The 17,456-nt window shown below is 34.2% G+C and overlaps 1 protein-coding gene across 1 annotated transcript; it reads left to right on the plus strand.

Moving 5' to 3' along the window:
- The first annotated feature begins 2,139 nt into the window (after positions 1-2,139).
- On the plus strand, positions 2,140-6,180 carry LOC131161481 (probable xyloglucan glycosyltransferase 12). The gene is made up of 5 exons (XM_058117268.1): positions 2,140-3,949; positions 4,067-4,375; positions 4,556-4,846; positions 4,940-5,053; positions 5,162-6,180. The coding sequence occupies exons 1-5, from the start codon at positions 3,182-3,184 to the stop codon at positions 5,786-5,788; spliced, it is 2,109 nt and encodes a 702-aa protein (XP_057973251.1). The 5' UTR covers positions 2,140-3,181; the 3' UTR covers positions 5,789-6,180.
- Positions 6,181-17,456: the final 11,276 nt, after the last annotated feature.

Consider the following 17,456-nt stretch of genomic DNA (forward strand, 5'->3'; position numbering starts at 1 on the left):
TAATAGATAGAATAGAATGAAGGGATTTTTTTAGGTTTTACATGTTTAAATGCTTTTGTCATGAATATAACGTCATCTAATAAAATAATGGCATATATCAAAATTTAGGTTGAAACGTAACACTCAATACCCGAGATCTCTATGCCATTCTGGATCTGTAGGGAACATAATGTATGTACGTCATTCTACTTTCACATTTGGAGAGATCGTTTTTTTCATATGACCTTTTTCAGTTTTGGATATAATAGAGACGGTAAGACTTTGTCAATTTTTTTTTTCTAAGTTTATTTTTTAAAATAAAAAATTTAGTTCAATTAGTTATTAATTTAAAATAATTTTTTTTTTCTCAGGAAAATTAGAAGCTACTAAATTCTTTATTTTGAGAGAGATTTTTATTAACAGTTTATTTTGTACATATTATAATTATTATTTATGTTTATATTGGTAGTTTTCTATTTTTGTTGCTAATTTTTAGCTATTTTTGACAAAAATTGAAAACCACAATTGAAGACTAGACTTCATATTTAATTATTTTTTGGACAGTTTTTCTTACAATATCTTAAGATCCAAAATTCTCTTTTTTGGATTAAATTTTTTATTTTATAAAAAATTATATTAAAATTAAAAATAAATATTTAAAATATGATTGAGATAAAAATATCAATAAAAATTATATACAAAAAAATTAAAAATAATATAAGTCATGTAGAAAATAAATCTTTTCAATTTTCAAAGGTCATGTACAATAAAGTTATTCTTAGAACATTAAAAATGAATTTTAAAATATAATAATTTAGTACAATAATTATGATTAATTTAAATTATTTATAGTAATATTTTTAATTTCTAATTTTGCAATTATATTATTTAATAATATTTAAAATGTTATTTAATTCAAGTACAAAAATAATACAACTAGATTTTAAAGACTCATTAGTTTTTTGATTCTATTTTTAATTTTTGATTTCTATTTTCATAATTTTTAATAATCATACCAAATGAATCCTAAGGTTTCGACTAAAGATTTGGTAAGAGTGCAAATAATTGTCTCATGGCACGTGTTTACTTAATAATTAACACTAAATAAATATTAAATTAAAATGCAATCATCTTGAATTTATACTCAATGTTTATTGTTTATAAATCATAATATGCACTTGAAATGGAATCATCTTCTTTGAGGGTAACGTATGCCTAAATTAAGATGAAATTTTCGCGAGAAATAATGAGTCAAAAAATTACTAGGGACGAAAATTTCTCAACAAATCTTTTTTTTAAGGTAAATCTTTTGATACTTCCAAAAATATTTTTAATACTCCATATTTGTTTTTAATATTTTAAATGATAAATATACTTAATTTTTATTAACAATAAAAATATAAAAAAGGAAAAAAAATTATCAATGATATTTTTGTAATCATAAGTATCTTTTTCTTTTTCTTTTAAAGAGATCAAGACAAAAAAAAAATTAGGTTCTTTTTGAGTGTAATATTTGAGTTTTAGCGTGATTTTATTTATTTATGAAATATAAATAAGATCTAATATACTAAATTTATCTAAATTCACTAAAATCTAAATTGAAGATTTGAAATCATAAATATTTATTTTTTATTTTTAAAAGGAAGAGGTGTTTTGGGGGGTAGAGTAAGAATCGTGTGAGCCACGCGCTTTGGAAGAGCGTGGAGTTTTAACGGCAGTGCCTTTTACTGGGGCGGACTTGGTCATATCCCTCACTCTAGTGCACCGGATATAGCCACCGGCACCGGCCACGCTTTCCTCTCCCCCATCCAATACTTTTTTAACTCTTATCCCTAAAATAACAAAAGCAAATGCACTCAAAAAAAAAAAAAAAATGAAAACAACAAAAGCAAAAACACCCAAAACAATTTTTAAAAAACAAGAGCAAAAAAGCGAAAAGAAAAACGAAACAAAAGACGAGAGGACGCAAAAACACAAAAAGCAAAAATGAAAAACCAGTGTCGTTTTTCTCCCTTTTGCCCTTCTTGGATACGCGTCCGGATGTTAGATCGTCGTCCCCACCATCTCTTCAACTTTTCTATCTATCCGTCTATTTGTGGTTTTTAAGTTTTAATCCTGTCAAATTAATTGAGGGCTTGACTGGTTTTGTCTTTTTGAATTAACACGCGGAGGAAACGAAGCACCGCGGAAGCCATCTGCCCTCTCCCTAACCCCACACCCCACCTCTTGTCCACGCTTTCGCTTTTATAATGGCTTCTTAATTTTCAATCCCCCCCTCCCCCCAGCGCATTACCTTAACAGTTGTTTCCATTGATGGATGTTTCTGGGGTTGTTTCTGTTCTGGCTGATGACTTTTGGTTGTTGGACTTTTTAAATTGAAAGAGGGGAGTGGGTAGAAATCAGAGGAATTTAGGAACCAAAAAAAAGAGGAGAAATTTTTTGTGGGCTTCACCGTCAATTCGTGTGGGAAAAAGAAGAAGAAGAAGAAAATTTTAGTCTCTGTTTCTGTAGATTGCGCTGGACGAGATGGGCTTTTTACAAGTTTGGATATTTGATGATATGGGGTTTAAGTGAAGTGGATCTTCATATCTCTGTAAGAATAAATGGTAAAAAAGAGATCAGCTTTGTAAGGTTGGTGATTTTGACGCACAACGTGCTGGCTATTTATGTTTTAAAATATATCTGTTTATTTATTTATAAATATTTCTAAGAATCAAAAACTAAAGCCGTGTTGAGCTGGAGCCAATAGCCATAGTTTTCTACATCCTTCTGTCTGTCTGTCTCTCTCTCTCTCTCTCTCTCTCTCTCTCTCTATCCTTCTCACTTATTTTCCCATTTCGTTGATTGAGAGTTTTGCAAGCTGTAATCGTATGGGAGTTCTTTTGGACTCTTTCCCCCAGTCATAGCCTCTCTCCTCTCCTCTCTTTCTCTCTCTCTCTCTCTCTCTGTTAGAAGGTTCCCTTATATTCGAATGTGGCCATAGATTAGAGAGAGACATCTTGCTCCGGTTCCAGTCCCACTCGTCATTTTCTTAGGTTGTTGCCGCTACTGCCATTCCCTTCTCCCTAAAATGGCATCAAAATCGTAGCTCTTCCCTTCTGGGTATTCACATTCCGGCGAGTTTGAGCTCTGAAACAACAAGGGTGTCCCAGCGAGTCGAGTTTCCCAAGTGGGGTTTTAAGATCGGAAGCAGAAGCACAAAATGGCACCGTCGTTCGATTGGTGGGCGAAGGAGAGCCACCGGGGAACGCCGGTGGTCGTAAAGATGGAGAATCCCAATTGGTCCATGGTCGAGCTGGAGGCTCCCTCTGACGAAGACTTCATTCTCGCCGGCTCGCCGCACCGTACGCGAGACAAAGGCAGAGGAAAGAACGCAAAACAGCTCACATGGGTTCTTCTCCTCAAAGCCCACAAAGCCGCTGGTTGCTTAACCTCCATTGCCTCCGCCACGGTCAGCCTGGGCGCCGCCGTTCGCCGCCGCCTGGCTTCCGGAAGAACCGACACCGACGCGGACAATGACGCCGCCGCCGACCCCGAGAATGAGAACCCAACAGTCAAGAGCAGGTTTTATTCTTTTATCAAGGTATTTTTGTGGCTGTCCGTTTTGTTGTTAGGGTTTGAGGTAGCGGCATACTTCAAGGGTTGGCATTTTGGTACTCCCCATCTTCAATTGCAGTATTTGTTGGCTAGCTCGTTGGGGTTTAGGGGTATTTTCGATTCACTGTATTCTAGGTGGGTTTTGATTCGGGTTCAGTACCTGGCTCCTCCTCTGCAATTTCTCGCAAATGCATGTATTGTGCTTTTCCTCATCCAGAGTTTGGATAGACTGGCTCTGTGTTTGGGATGTTTCTGGATCCGCTTCAAGAAGATCAAACCCATTCCGAAAGAAGGCACCCCAGATCCTGAGTCCGGCGAGAAGGGTTTCTACCCCATGGTTCTCGTTCAGATTCCCATGTGCAACGAGAAAGAGGTAAATTGTTTAGACCCTAAATTTCACCTTCAGATATGTTCTTTCTTTTTGAAAGAATGTGTAATAGTTTGTTGTGTTGGAGGGATTTTATCTGATGCATGTAGTCTGTGTTATCAGGTTTATCAGCAGTCGATTGCTGCAGTTTGCAATTTAGACTGGCCAAAATCGAATTTACTAATTCAAGTTCTGGATGATTCGGATGATCCTACGACCCAATCGATGATCAAGGAGGAAGTTCATAAATGGCAGAAGGAGGGTGCTCACATTGTGTACCGGCATCGGGTAATTAGAGATGGATACAAAGCTGGCAATCTCAAGTCTGCCATGAATTGTAGCTATGTCAAAGACTATGAGTTTGTAGCCATTTTCGATGCTGATTTCCAGCCCACCCCTGATTTTCTCAAAAGAACAATTCCCCATTTCAAGGTATCTAAGACTATTGGCATACTATCTGAATTACTATTTCTTGAGCACAATTATCGTGTATCTTGTTGCTTGGGGGGCTCAATTTTGGTTGAATTGGGCATGGAAGTTTATCTATGTTCTTTTAATAATTGTCCCTGATTAAAACAGTTAGATCAACACCCTTTTGTTCTCTAAATGCAGGATAATGAGGAGTTGGGATTGGTTCAGGCAAGGTGGTCCTTTGTGAATAAGGATGAGAACCTACTAACAAGATTGCAGAACATTAATTTATCATTTCATTTTGAGGTGGAGCAGCAGGTGAATGGGATATTCATCAACTTCTTTGGGTTCAATGGTACTGCTGGTGTGTGGAGGATAAAGGCTTTGGAGGATGCTGGTGGGTGGTTGGAAAGGACCACCGTGGAGGACATGGACATCGCTGTCCGGGCTCATCTCCATGGCTGGAAATTTGTCTTCCTCAATGATGTGGAGGTATTTCACCGCAATAATCCACCTCAGGTGCAAATGTTTTGTTTCTTTGTAACTTCATATGGGATTAACGTTGGGTTATCTTCCCATTTTCAGTGCCAATGCGAATTACCGGAATCTTACGAGGCTTACAGGAAACAACAGCACAGATGGCATTCTGGTCCCATGCAACTGTTTCGGCTTTGTTTGCCCGATATTATCCGATCAAAGGTATTCAAAACTTTCAATAAACTTGCTGCTAACTGCAATATTTTTGGTAGCATGTATGTTGATGGATTCTGATTTTTGAACTTGCTGCTGCTTCTATTTGGATTGCAGATCAGTATTTGGAAGAAATTCAATATGATATTCCTTTTCTTCCTCCTAAGAAAACTGATTCTACCCTTCTATTCATTCACCCTCTTCTGCATAATTCTTCCCATGACAATGTTTGTCCCAGAGGCTGAGCTCCCATCGTGGGTAGTGTGCTATATCCCAGCCACCATGTCATTTCTCAATATACTTCCAGCCCCAAAATCGTTCCCTTTCATTGTCCCCTACCTACTCTTTGAGAACACAATGTCTGTAACTAAGTTCAATGCCATGATTTCTGGCTTATTCCAGCTTGGAAGTGCATATGAGTGGGTTGTTACCAAGAAATCTGGCCGTTCTTCTGAGGGTGATCTTCTCTTACTTGTTGAGAAGGAAGAACCAAAAGCCCATAGAGGGGGCTCAGATTCCCACCTAGGTGAAATGGAGGAGGCCTTACAGCAAGAGAAAAGGGCTTCTCGGAAGAAGAAACACAACAGAATATATACGAAAGAGTTGGCTTTGGCTTTCCTTCTTCTAACAGCTTCAGCAAGAAGTCTACTCTCTGCTCAGGGTGTCCATTTTTACTTCTTGCTCTTTCAGGGGATATCATTCCTACTGGTTGGTCTTGACCTGATCGGTGAGCAGGTTCAGTGAGTGAAATAGAGTAGGCTTTGTAGGGAATACGGGCAGATATATAAAAATATGGGCAAAATGAATGGCGCCGAATCCAGGACAGGCGAACTGCTGTGGTGAGAATCATAAGCCGACTCAATAATGCATATATCTATCCATTTTTGCCCAAATAGTAGAAGTTGTGTTCAAAGGACTAAGAATGGCTTCATTCTGGAGATGGACACCATAAAATGGTGATGTTCTTTCAATGTGTAAGTTTTTTTTTTTTTTTAAATCTTTAATCCTGTATTTTGTTCTTTTGATTCTTTTGTTTTTGGGTCTATTCTTTTGTAAGAAAATTTATGGTTCAAAACAACACAGGAGAGATTTAGTTTACAGTTCAAGGATGCAGGAAATCAGCACCTCTTCATGCATGCTTCTCTCTCTCTCTCTCTCTCTCTCTTTGTGGCAATTATGGCAGAACAGGGCATTGAGTCTGCTGACTCCCCTCTCTCTCAAGAATGGCATATTCCATTTATAGTCGCACATAAAATAAAATAATGAAGAACCTAGTTTCAATCATTGGACGATGAAGATAAACAAATTTTGAGCTGTTCTGAGGCACATGGGAACTATGTTTTGTTTGACATTAGCTCTTACTTTATGTTCTGATAAACACTTAAATATGTATTTTAACTTCTAGTGTTGGCTCATATAATGGATTTACTGGCTGAGTTCATTTTTTTGGATTACGCATCGGGTTTCCACGTGTTTGTTTTACGGTCCATGTGACTAATCCCGCGCTCCTTGAAGCTGACCTCACAATCCAAATGGAGGTAAATTTTAGGAATTTAGGGGACGGAAATGAATCGGAGAGGATTTGAACACTTGATTTCGTGAGAGGCACTCCAACAGCCCATATTATCACCTGAAGCACACGTTCTTGGTGGGTAAGTAGCTTGATCACATGACTGTGGTATGGCAAGTAGCCCCTCTAGCTGTAGGGACCCTACCACCCTCCTATAACGACATCTTAAAGCAAGTAGCCCCTCTAGCTGTAGGGACCCTACCACCATCCTTTAAGGACATCTTAAGAGCCCTTTGGTACCTTGCCTCTGCTCAATTTGTTGCCAATTACACGTTCAAGTTGGACAGGGACAGATGAGTTGTGAATGACCACCCTTTTGCGTGTTAAGGGTCCCTGTGGGTTGTGAGAGACAATTGCACATGCCAAAATGCTTGTTTCATTTTGCTTGTTTGGCCGATGATGTTGACCAACCATTTATCCTAGGGCTTTAAACGATATAAACTGTTTGAGAATGTGCGTTTACTTGATAATTAGGTTCGGTAAGAGTTTATTTTGACGTGCTTGTGATAACTTGTTTACATAAATGAGAATGGTTGAGGGCTGTGAATAGTTCATTGATTGGTTAGCTTTCTTTAAGTACACATACATTTTGCTCGCCATCTTTCACCATTTTCTCAATTTTCAAATTTTTGATTTGACAAATCTAGTTTTGACTTTGTATTTCGAGTAGTGAAAACTAAGAACTAAGAGTAGTTTAAAAAGAAAGACATCGACTCGACATTACAATAGCACTCTTACGTTTATATATGCTTGCCTCACAAAATTATCAAAGAAAAAACTCACCCTTAAATTAAAATTAGTTAAAGTGGGTATAAATGGTGTAAATGAATGACGACAATATATGATCGTTTCTGTAACAAAGTTGTTACGTAAGAGAGAAAAATCGGTATCATTGCCCATAAGTCCATGTGGTTAAACATTTTTTAAACTAATGGTGAAAGATATATATCGAGGTAAAAATTTGTGATCATTACTACAAGCAATGAATAAGTGTAGTTTTAGTTGATTACTTTTTTTTAATTGTAAGCAAAGAAATTGAAGAGGTAGAATAACATCATTTTGGTTAATTACTCATATCATAAACTACATATATATAATTTAATTTAATTTATTTTCATTTTTCTATCCTTCCAAACAAGGGAAAACTATTTTACGCTCATATCTTTATAAGAACGCAATGGGAAAAAAAAGTTTCTTTTCTAGCCCAATTGAATAAATAGAAGGCTGTCTGGGCATAGACAACCATAGAGGTTAACAAGAATGTCCTATAGGTTTATTCTTTAAGAGAGCATATTTGTATTTCATGTTTATTTTGAGTTGGCGTCTCACATGTCTATCAATCTTTCCACACCCTCTTTAAATAGAAATTCCATTCTTTGTCTTCATAAGGTGAAAAAAAAAAAAAGAAGCCCCGAGACAAATATGACCTTTTACTTGTTCAAACAGTATAAATTAGTTGAGCTTGACCTGAATTGAGGATATTATTAGAGAAAATTAAAGGAAAATAAATAATATGAAAATTAAATTTTTTTTTTCATATCAAATATGATCAAGTGAAATTTATTAAATGTGGATAAAATTTGAAAAAAAAGAGAGTAAAGGTTAATGAGACGTAAAATAAAAAACTTGTCATATTCATTACGTATTTTATTTTATTGTTTTCTTAATTATCAAAAAATAAAAAATAGATTCCTCAATATTTTATTTTATTTTTCTTTTGATTTGTTATACTTTTTTTTTTTTTTTAAAGAAGGGCGACACCTCCATTTATTTATTGATAACCCCTCACTTTTGGCGGAAGAATACCGTGGTTACAAGACAATCAAAGGAAGATAACAAAAGACAACACGTTAAAAATCTCCCAAAGAACAACACCAACATTTAGACAAAAATCGGATTACAAGCCCAAACAAAACAAAACAAAACAGGACCTACAAAACAAATCTCACGCAACAAAATAAAACAAAAGATAAACAACATAAAGCATAAGCTAAAACCAAAAGAAAATTAGCTAAACATACCTCATATAAGCCGTATCCATCTTCTTCAATTTATACAAATCATTGCTAACTCTAGGGGGCTGATTATTATTCGTAAACAAACTATTCCTCCCCATAGCATCTTGTTGAGTCAAAACATCTGGCACTTTATTCCTTTCCCTATACCAATGATTTATCGAAAAATCTACTCCCTCCAATAAACCAATAGTGCGGAGTTAAAAGTAATACGAGAAGGAATTCGTTTGTGCAAACAACTTTATTATTTTAATATAATTATTGAAAGTGACTCACGAATTGTAGTTGAGTGGTTTCGGAAAGGTAGATGTACCTTGTGGTATCTTTGAGATTTTTGGGAAGAACTCATGGTGGAATTAGAAGAAGTGAACTTTATGGTGATACATCAATTTAGGGAAGGTAATATTGTGACCAATTTTTTTACTAAAGAAGGAGAAATGGAAAACATTGTCATCTATGAAAAATAACGTCTTTTACCACGTTATGTGAAAGGTATACTTCGGATGGATAGATTGGGTCTCGTTTCTTTTCTTCGTTAGTTCATTTTTCGTCGTTTGTTTGGTATTTTTGATTTGTTCAATGTTTTGGGAGGGTTTTATTTTCTTTATTGTATTCTCCCTTTTGTTTGTCTTATAACTACGGTATTCCTCCGCCAAAAGTGAGACCACATAAATAATTAAAAGGAGGTACCGTCCTCTTTTAGTAAAAGAAAAAAAAAAAGAAGAAAGAGTTCCAAATGGGACTTCAAGAATTGTTAAAAATCTATGTTATGCTCATTTACATAGTTTTTGTGGTGAAAAAAAATATTGTGTGAATAATCTTACTCATCTAACATTTGAAGGCCACTTTTTTTTTTTCCTTTTTTCCTTCCCCCTCTTCTTTTCCCTATAAACTCCTGATATTGTAAAGAAACATCTGCCAAAAATTATTAATTAATAAATATTGGTAATTATTAATAAGAATTTACGGAAGAAATTTGGACTTTGAAAATTAATTATTTATATTATTAATATTATTTATTGGCAGCTCTTTATATTTGTCGGCATTAACCACAAAATCAAAGATGTATAAGGCTTTGTTTGCCTCTTTTCTAACTCACGAAATTGAGTTATTCACAAGGATTGATTTAGGTGGCTATCAGAATTATTTAGTCCCCAAATGAGAATTAAGATGTTAGCAATTATGTTTTTTGAAAGTCACAAATAAACGAGTAAACTTACAAAAAGGGTCAAATGATAAAACTAGATAACTTTATAAATTTGTAACGTTATTTGAATCGATAATTCTAAGAAATTTGTAAAAAAAGATAGATAAACACGAACTCTACGCTTCCCTTTCAAAAGCTTAAAATTTTTTTTTTCTTTTAAAGTTCATCCAAAAGTTTTAAATTTTTTAAATAGCATTTTAGCAACTTCACTTTATTTTTAAAAGGTTAAGTTGCCCAAAAAAAAGGGTCAAATGCTAGATTGCTAGGTACCGAAATAACTTTTCAAGTTCAAAAGCATTTTACTTTATTAAAAATCTATTGTATGCAGTGTGTTCATATGCTATACATTTGAAAATGAGAAATCAAAGCTCATCCTGAATTCCTCAAACCAAGCCCAGCATGTGCGAAAGGCCTTTGGGCCAAATTGATAACACTGAATTATTTTATTATTTATTTAATATTATATTATGGTGAAAAATAATTTTATTTTTTATTTTCATTTTTGAATGATTACCAAAAAAATAAATATATTTTTCAGTTTCGTAATATCTATATGAAATAAATGAATAACAATAACAAATTTTGGCGCTACTTGATTGTATAAATAGTTTTATTTTTCTTATTTCAATTTATTTAACAATTACAAAAATGTACCTCATTTTTTCGGCGCTACTTGATTGTGAAAATCAGGTTAGGATTTTCCTTTTGAATCGTAATGTAGGTTGGGGGTATGTGTAACGCCCCGAATCCGGGGGGGCCTAGGGTGCGACTTTTTATAAATAATTTAATATAAGCAACGTAAGTAATTTAAACTCTCAAATATTATACACCAGAGTACTACACAATCGTATTTACATGGGTATCTCCAATAATAATATTTATGTCATATGAAATATAAGAACATCCTTAACTAGTATTATACAAACATTTATTCTAAACTACACTCTCTAATCCCGCCTAGATGCTCGCTATGCTTGATTCCCAGTACGTCCTGTATAGCTATCTAAAATGTAAAATAATTATTAGGGTGAGACAACGCTTAGTAAGTAAAGACTAGATTATAACCAGTGTGTGTCTAACATGAGCTTTCCAGTATAAAAATAACTCATTTAATAATTTAATTGTTGAAAACTGCATTTGAATAATTGTAAATCATTTTTTTTTTTATCCAAATAGACGTATGCATATAACTATATATACTCCCCTTTACCTTTCTTTTACATCATCATCTGACCCTACTAACTAGGGCTCTTTTCACATGTATTCATATACTTTCCTTTACTAAAATCATCATGTAGGTCCTTTAAATGTGACCATGTATAAATATATAAATATATGCATACTTTTCCTTCAAATCATTATTTAGACCTAATAAATGGTCCTGATCACATAAATATATAAATATGTATAAAAAACTCCTTTTGACCTATAGGTGTCATGTTTACCTCCATGACTGAGTTGTGCGGTTCGAAGATTGGACTTATCTTATTTGGCCGACCAAACTAAATCAAACATCATGTCTCTAAGTGCGATTTTCCTATCATATTCTGGTCTGAAAGCGGGTGTGCACTCAGGACAAATCCACTATCACACACCAATATTTACATAACAGTGTGATTGCACTCATACTCATCTGTAGTTACGGTACTGAGCATCCATCACATTCAAGCCATCAGAGTTCTTAAAACATATAATTATAATTCATGTAATAAATATAGTATCATAAAAAAATCCCATCATTTCTTAATATAGTACTTGAATAAAATCTCATCATTATTCGCAATAAATCATGTAATAGATATTACACTGCAAAAATCTCATACTTGCTCATTTATGCAATAAAATAAACTCATGTCATACGATTTGCGTGCTAATTATAATTTTATAAATTACCTAAGAAAATCTATATTAATATACTTGGGTATATTTAAATAAAAATGCGGGTATGATCAAATTCACATATTTTAATTTAACTTAGATATATTTAATAAAAAATGAATATGATCAAATCTACGTAGTTTAATTTAACTCAAGTATATATTTAAATAAAACAGATATAATTAAATTCACATAGTTAATTTAAATTAGGTATATTTTAAAATAAAATATGATATAATGTTAGAATTGGTGTATTCCCGAGAGGGGGGGGGGTGAATTGGAAATTTTAAACTTTTTCTCCTAGGTGAATTTATCCAATGGCGATATATGCACGACCTAGGGTTTGTCTATACAATTTCCAAATGCGTAGATAAAAATGATGTAAAAATTAAATCAAACGCATCATTCACACCATAACATACATGTCCGGTAAATATAAAGCACAGAAATATAAACAAGGCACACGATATGTTATTGGGGTTCGGCCAACTGTGCCTATGTCCCCGCCTCAAGCTCGCAAGTTCGAGGATTCCACTAAAGGCTCACTTAAGGGTGGAGCGGCGCCGTTTACAACTAGGTCAAATTAACACAGGACGGACCTTAACCTTAACCAGGTCGATTAGCGGGGCTGACCTCAACCTACACGCCTTAACAGGACGACACACCTAGCTTCCTAACCGGGTCTAAACCAATCCGGGACTGTTCTAGGGCTAGTTTCCCTCTTCAGGCCCGTGCCTGGAAATACAACAAATGTGTATATAATCAAATGGTACAGTGATTGTGCTTTCGTGTAAAGCAGATATGTACCCAAATACGCGCAATAACATACACCACAATATGATTCAATATGTAAGCTCAGTGTGGTTTTGATAGTTCAACTCTCAAAAGTATTTTCTATTAGTGTAATGCATACGTGAGAGTGTCAAACAAGCAATCTTTGTATCACAAGATATTCAGCCAATAAGTTCACACAAAGATGTCAAGTCTCAAGCATTTCAATCAGTAAGATGTCTCAAGCATGTGAGTATTAAATGAAGTATATGTTTGGTTTGCAAAAGATGTGTAATCTTTGTATTCAGCAAATAATATATGAGTGAAAGAATATTGCAAAAAAGACCACTATCTCATAAACAAATATCTCTTCAAATATATTTATCAATATAAACCACACTAGATATTTGAAAATAATTTTGAAAAGATTTTGCAAACAAAATACTATACGATCTTCTCAGAATATTGCAATGAAAGTGCAAGCTTAGAAGATCTAATAAAGTCTTCTTTGGATATACTTATCAACAAAGTCCCCTAAGAATCCTTAGGTTTTGCTCTCAATATAAAATCGTGTTAAGCAAATAAAACAAGGAGAGCAAACCCTTGCAATCAGACACTCAATCCACTTACAAATATTTAGACACTAATAGAGGGTAAGTTTGAGTGAATGAGGCTAAAAAATGAGTAGTATAGACTTTTGGGTTTTTAGAGAATTCTCCCTTAATCAAAGTGGCTAATTATTTTTCATTTTCACAAAATGATCTCATATATATAGGCATAGGAGAAAATATGACCGTTGATGACCTATTGGGTATTATTAAGAAAGTTTAATGATGTTTTTAGCATTTTAACCATGTTTAAAAAATATTTAACTGCGGTAAAAATCAGGGCAACCCGAGAAGTCCGGTCGACCAGAAATGTTTCGGTGGACCATATCTCTTATGGTTCGGTCAACCAGGGGAATTTTGAACTGAGGGTTCGGTCAACTAGGAGAGGGCGATTTCTCAATTTTTCGAGGTTCGGTCGACCATGCCATTTTGAACTGGTTGGTTCGGTCAACCAGACCACTGGGATTTCTCTCGAGGACCCTCGGTCGACTAAGTAGTTGGAGTTCATTTCTGTCTCGATCGACCAGATGGTCAAACTTTTGATCCCAGGGGGTTTTGGTCGACCAGGGCTTCTTGAACTACCTGGTTCGGTCGACCAGGTGGTCAAAATGTTGACCAGAGAGGGTTTCGGTCGACCGGGGCTTTTTGAACTATTCTGGTTCGTTCGACCAGGACCTTGATCATCAAACAGTTGACCTAGAGAGGTTTCGATTGACCAGTTCAAAATGAACTGACTTGGCTGGTCGACCAAAAGTGCACCAAGTGTGCATTTCGATCCTGTTTTGAAGCATACAAGCCCTATTCAAGTGCCTAATAAACATAGGTGCAAATATGAGTCTCCTAGGGTCACTTGGGGTCTAATTTGAAGACACCGAAAAATTCCGGTGTCGGTCGACCGAAGGGAAAATCCTAAGGTCTTTCTAAGTTTATTTTTCATTCACGGTTTGTTTGAACTTATGTATTATCATGCACGTGATGTGTGTGAACTTATTACAAACCAGAGCCCTAGTTACTATTACAGACCAATTAAATGAAATATATTACAATGCTGAATAGAAATTGGTCTTTAGGCTTTGCTTGCTTTGTGCACATCTTGATCTGTCACTTAGAATTCCTGCACATAAACTAGATAGCCATTCAATACATGAGTATTTGTCATAATCAAAACAGGGATATGACCTATAAGGTCAACAATCTCCCCCTTTTTGATGATGACAAATACCTGCCTACTTCTCCTTTTGGCAACAGCAAAAAGGGCCTAAATAAACTGTTAAGTATATGTAATCAAATAAGAGGAAAATATCATTTATATACAAGATATGGTTTGGGATAATTTGAAGAAAATTTGGCAGCAAGCCGTTTGAAAAATAGAAAATTCCCAAAGATATCTGTATAGAAATGACCCGATTGAGTTCAAATTTTCAATTATCCACACCAATTAACTCAAACAGTCCATTTTGGTCCATCAATCAAATATAAATTTCAATATCATCATGAAATGGACCAAGGTAGTGGCCGTCACAAATCATAATCAATACTCATTAAGTCAAATATGATTATGCTATTGATATAAGAAATATGCACACAAGCAATAATCAACACTCACAAAGTCTAAGGCAAGAAAACATGACAACAATGATATCAATTGCTAAGACTTGTAAATTTCACTTAAGAGCTCCCCCTAAGTTTATGCAAACAATGAAATGTCTAGGATGCACCAACTTATACTTATATTAATTATGAGAGTTTATTAAGTTTCTAACATAGTATAAGTAATGAAACAAATCGGACGCTAAAATTTAAAGCCAATTAATAGTATAGGTCCACTGAGCTTGGTGAGTTATAATTCTTTTCTCAAGGATGTGGCTTAAACTCCCCAATATAGTCTCAGGCATACATAAGTGCATTTATACTTAAGAATGAATTTCATTTAAGCACATCCATCATATGTTCATGCTTCTTAGTATTACTTAGCATGCAAGAGATTTTAGGCATTAAGTGCTTACTGATTTATTCTAAGATTGGGGCCTAAATTCCTATGTATATTTGCATGCACACTTACTTGAATTAAGCTCAAGGATGATGTTCTCTTAAGTGCATTTCTTATATACTCATCCTATCAAATAAATTCAGCATGCAACAAATATTGATCATTCAACGCATATGCATGACATATTGCATTTCATTTTAAAAGTACGATAGTCAATTAAGACTATACTCGAAGTTATGCAATTTTGAAAAACATGTATGCATATAATAATAATGAGGCAAGAGGAAAAAGAGTTTGTTTTGAAATTTTATCTTGCCAAAAGGTCATGTAGATAAATATATATACATCCCCTTTTTAATGTTTGCAAAATAGTGCTGGGGGTTGCTTGCTAGAAAAATAAGATTTTAATTTAAAGCAAGCAAGCAACAAATTTTATGGTTTGTCAATAAAGCACATACTAAAGATAACTAGAAAACCAAAACCATAATGATCCTAAGAGTTCAACAATCACATGCAAGATCATATAGCAAGTTCAAACAGTTGTGGCAATATAAACATGCTTCAAATTATGATCTTCAATAAAATCTTTTCATTCAAGTGCATGCCACAATGAATTCATTCAAGATCTAAGCTAAACATATGGGTAAGCAAAATAGGGTAGTAATTTAATTCTAGATGCTCCCCCTATCAATTTGAATATGTGCTTAGATTCTTTAACTACTTATACTAACCAAAGATTAGTTTCATTATGCTCAACAGTATAAGCCATCAATCTACATCTTTAAAATCAACTATACTGAGTATTTTTCAATTGCATTTTTCACTTGATTAGTATAGTTGTCCCTATAGACCATAGATGCATCAAAGAATATATATATTAAGGCATGCAATATAGTTCAAGACCCACAAACATTTCATATCAAAATATAAGCCTTTAAGCACAAGATATAATGTTCAGGGATTTTAAAAGAGCCTCAATATTTCAATAGATAAAAGTGACGCATATAAGTCATTTATATAGGGATGGCGCTGAGCTCCCCTAAGTATGTGATGATTATGCAAGGATGAAGATGTGATATTTTTTTTTTTCATTCATCCTTTCAAAAACATTTTAACATTTTTATTATCATAATCATCCTTAACACAAGGTTTTAGTTTGGGAAAAAATCCTGTCGAAATTTCGGCAACGTGCCGTCTGTAAATCGGATATTTCCCAAATTTTCAAGTATCAAAACCTGATAGATTCAAGCAATCCATTCAAAATATTTCAGTTTAAGCATGCGAGAACCTATATATGCTACCAGCATGCAATACACAACATACTGCATCAGCCATGCAGTTGGCGTTCCATACAAGCATGCAAGTAAATAAGTTTCTGCAACAGCCTTGCAGATGGCGTTCCATGCAATCCAGTATTATCAAACAACATATTCAATAACAGTTCACAATATTAGATAATCACAAATCACTATCCATAAATATATAGTATAAACAATACACAACAGTGGATAGTTATGAGTTTAGTATAGTATGGTTATTCATTAAGGCACAAAGACATAAATGATATGAGAATATGAGAGCATTTTCATTTATATAGATATGAAGGATAAATGCTCCCCTTGAGTTATGCACTTATTCAATTTATGTCTTTTTCACTTTCTAGTTCTTTAGCCAAGTGTTTTAAGATTTTTGATGATATATGCTTGGCTTTGGATTAATAGGCTTAGCGGACCAAACAATCACAATAGATATTTCTTTAAGTGAGCTAAGCCAGTGTTGCCTCTATTGATATGAATTTCGATATGTGTGAGAGGCACAAGCTAGAATGACTTTCAATCTAAAAGTACACATGCATAGGTCTACTTGAATTTTATGCATTCATCTAGATTGAGACCTAGGCAATCAATTTAGCCATTCAACTCATCTCTAAGTATAAAGCTTTAAAGGATATGACTTAATAATTTTGAGAGCTTGTGAAGTGAAAATGAGTAAATACTCTTAACAATCAAATTATCATTTAGTTTAGAAGAGTATTTTGAATAAGTGGACATTTTCAAAAATGTTTTCGTGCTTAGTAATCATGTCCATGCTTGGGCAAAGAGTATATAGGATATGTGAATGTTGTGAACAATGCTCTTCGGAGAATGGAAAGTATCCTATAAATATAATCACAATCTAAAGCAAGGATACAAGTAGATAGTTGAAACCTTACCGAACATGATCATGGTTTGGTAAAGATTTCCTATGAAGAGGATAGATGAATCAAAATTAGAGGATTTAAATATTAAGCTCAAAGGGAATAATTTGATTTAATAATAAAATACGAATTCCCAAGTGGATGCCTCTAATTTTGATTGTGTGAGGGATGTCTTA

The sequence above is a fragment of the Malania oleifera genome, chromosome 8, assembly GCF_029873635.1.
Source record: "Malania oleifera isolate guangnan ecotype guangnan chromosome 8, ASM2987363v1, whole genome shotgun sequence".
In the NCBI taxonomy this organism is placed as follows: domain Eukaryota; kingdom Viridiplantae; phylum Streptophyta; class Magnoliopsida; order Santalales; family Ximeniaceae; genus Malania; species Malania oleifera.

Bases quoted from the DNA above. Each gene is read 5' to 3' on its own strand.
- LOC131161481 (XM_058117268.1), top strand. From the start codon at position 3,182: ATGGCACCGTCGTTCGATTGGTGGGCGAAGGAGAGCCACCGGGGAACG. The intron at 4,847-4,939 runs GTATTTCACCGC...TCCCATTTTCAG, and splicing joins TCTTCCTCAATGATGTGGAG to TGCCAATGCGAATTACCGGA. The intron at 5,054-5,161 runs GTATTCAAAACT...TTTGGATTGCAG, and splicing joins CCGATATTATCCGATCAAAG to ATCAGTATTTGGAAGAAATT.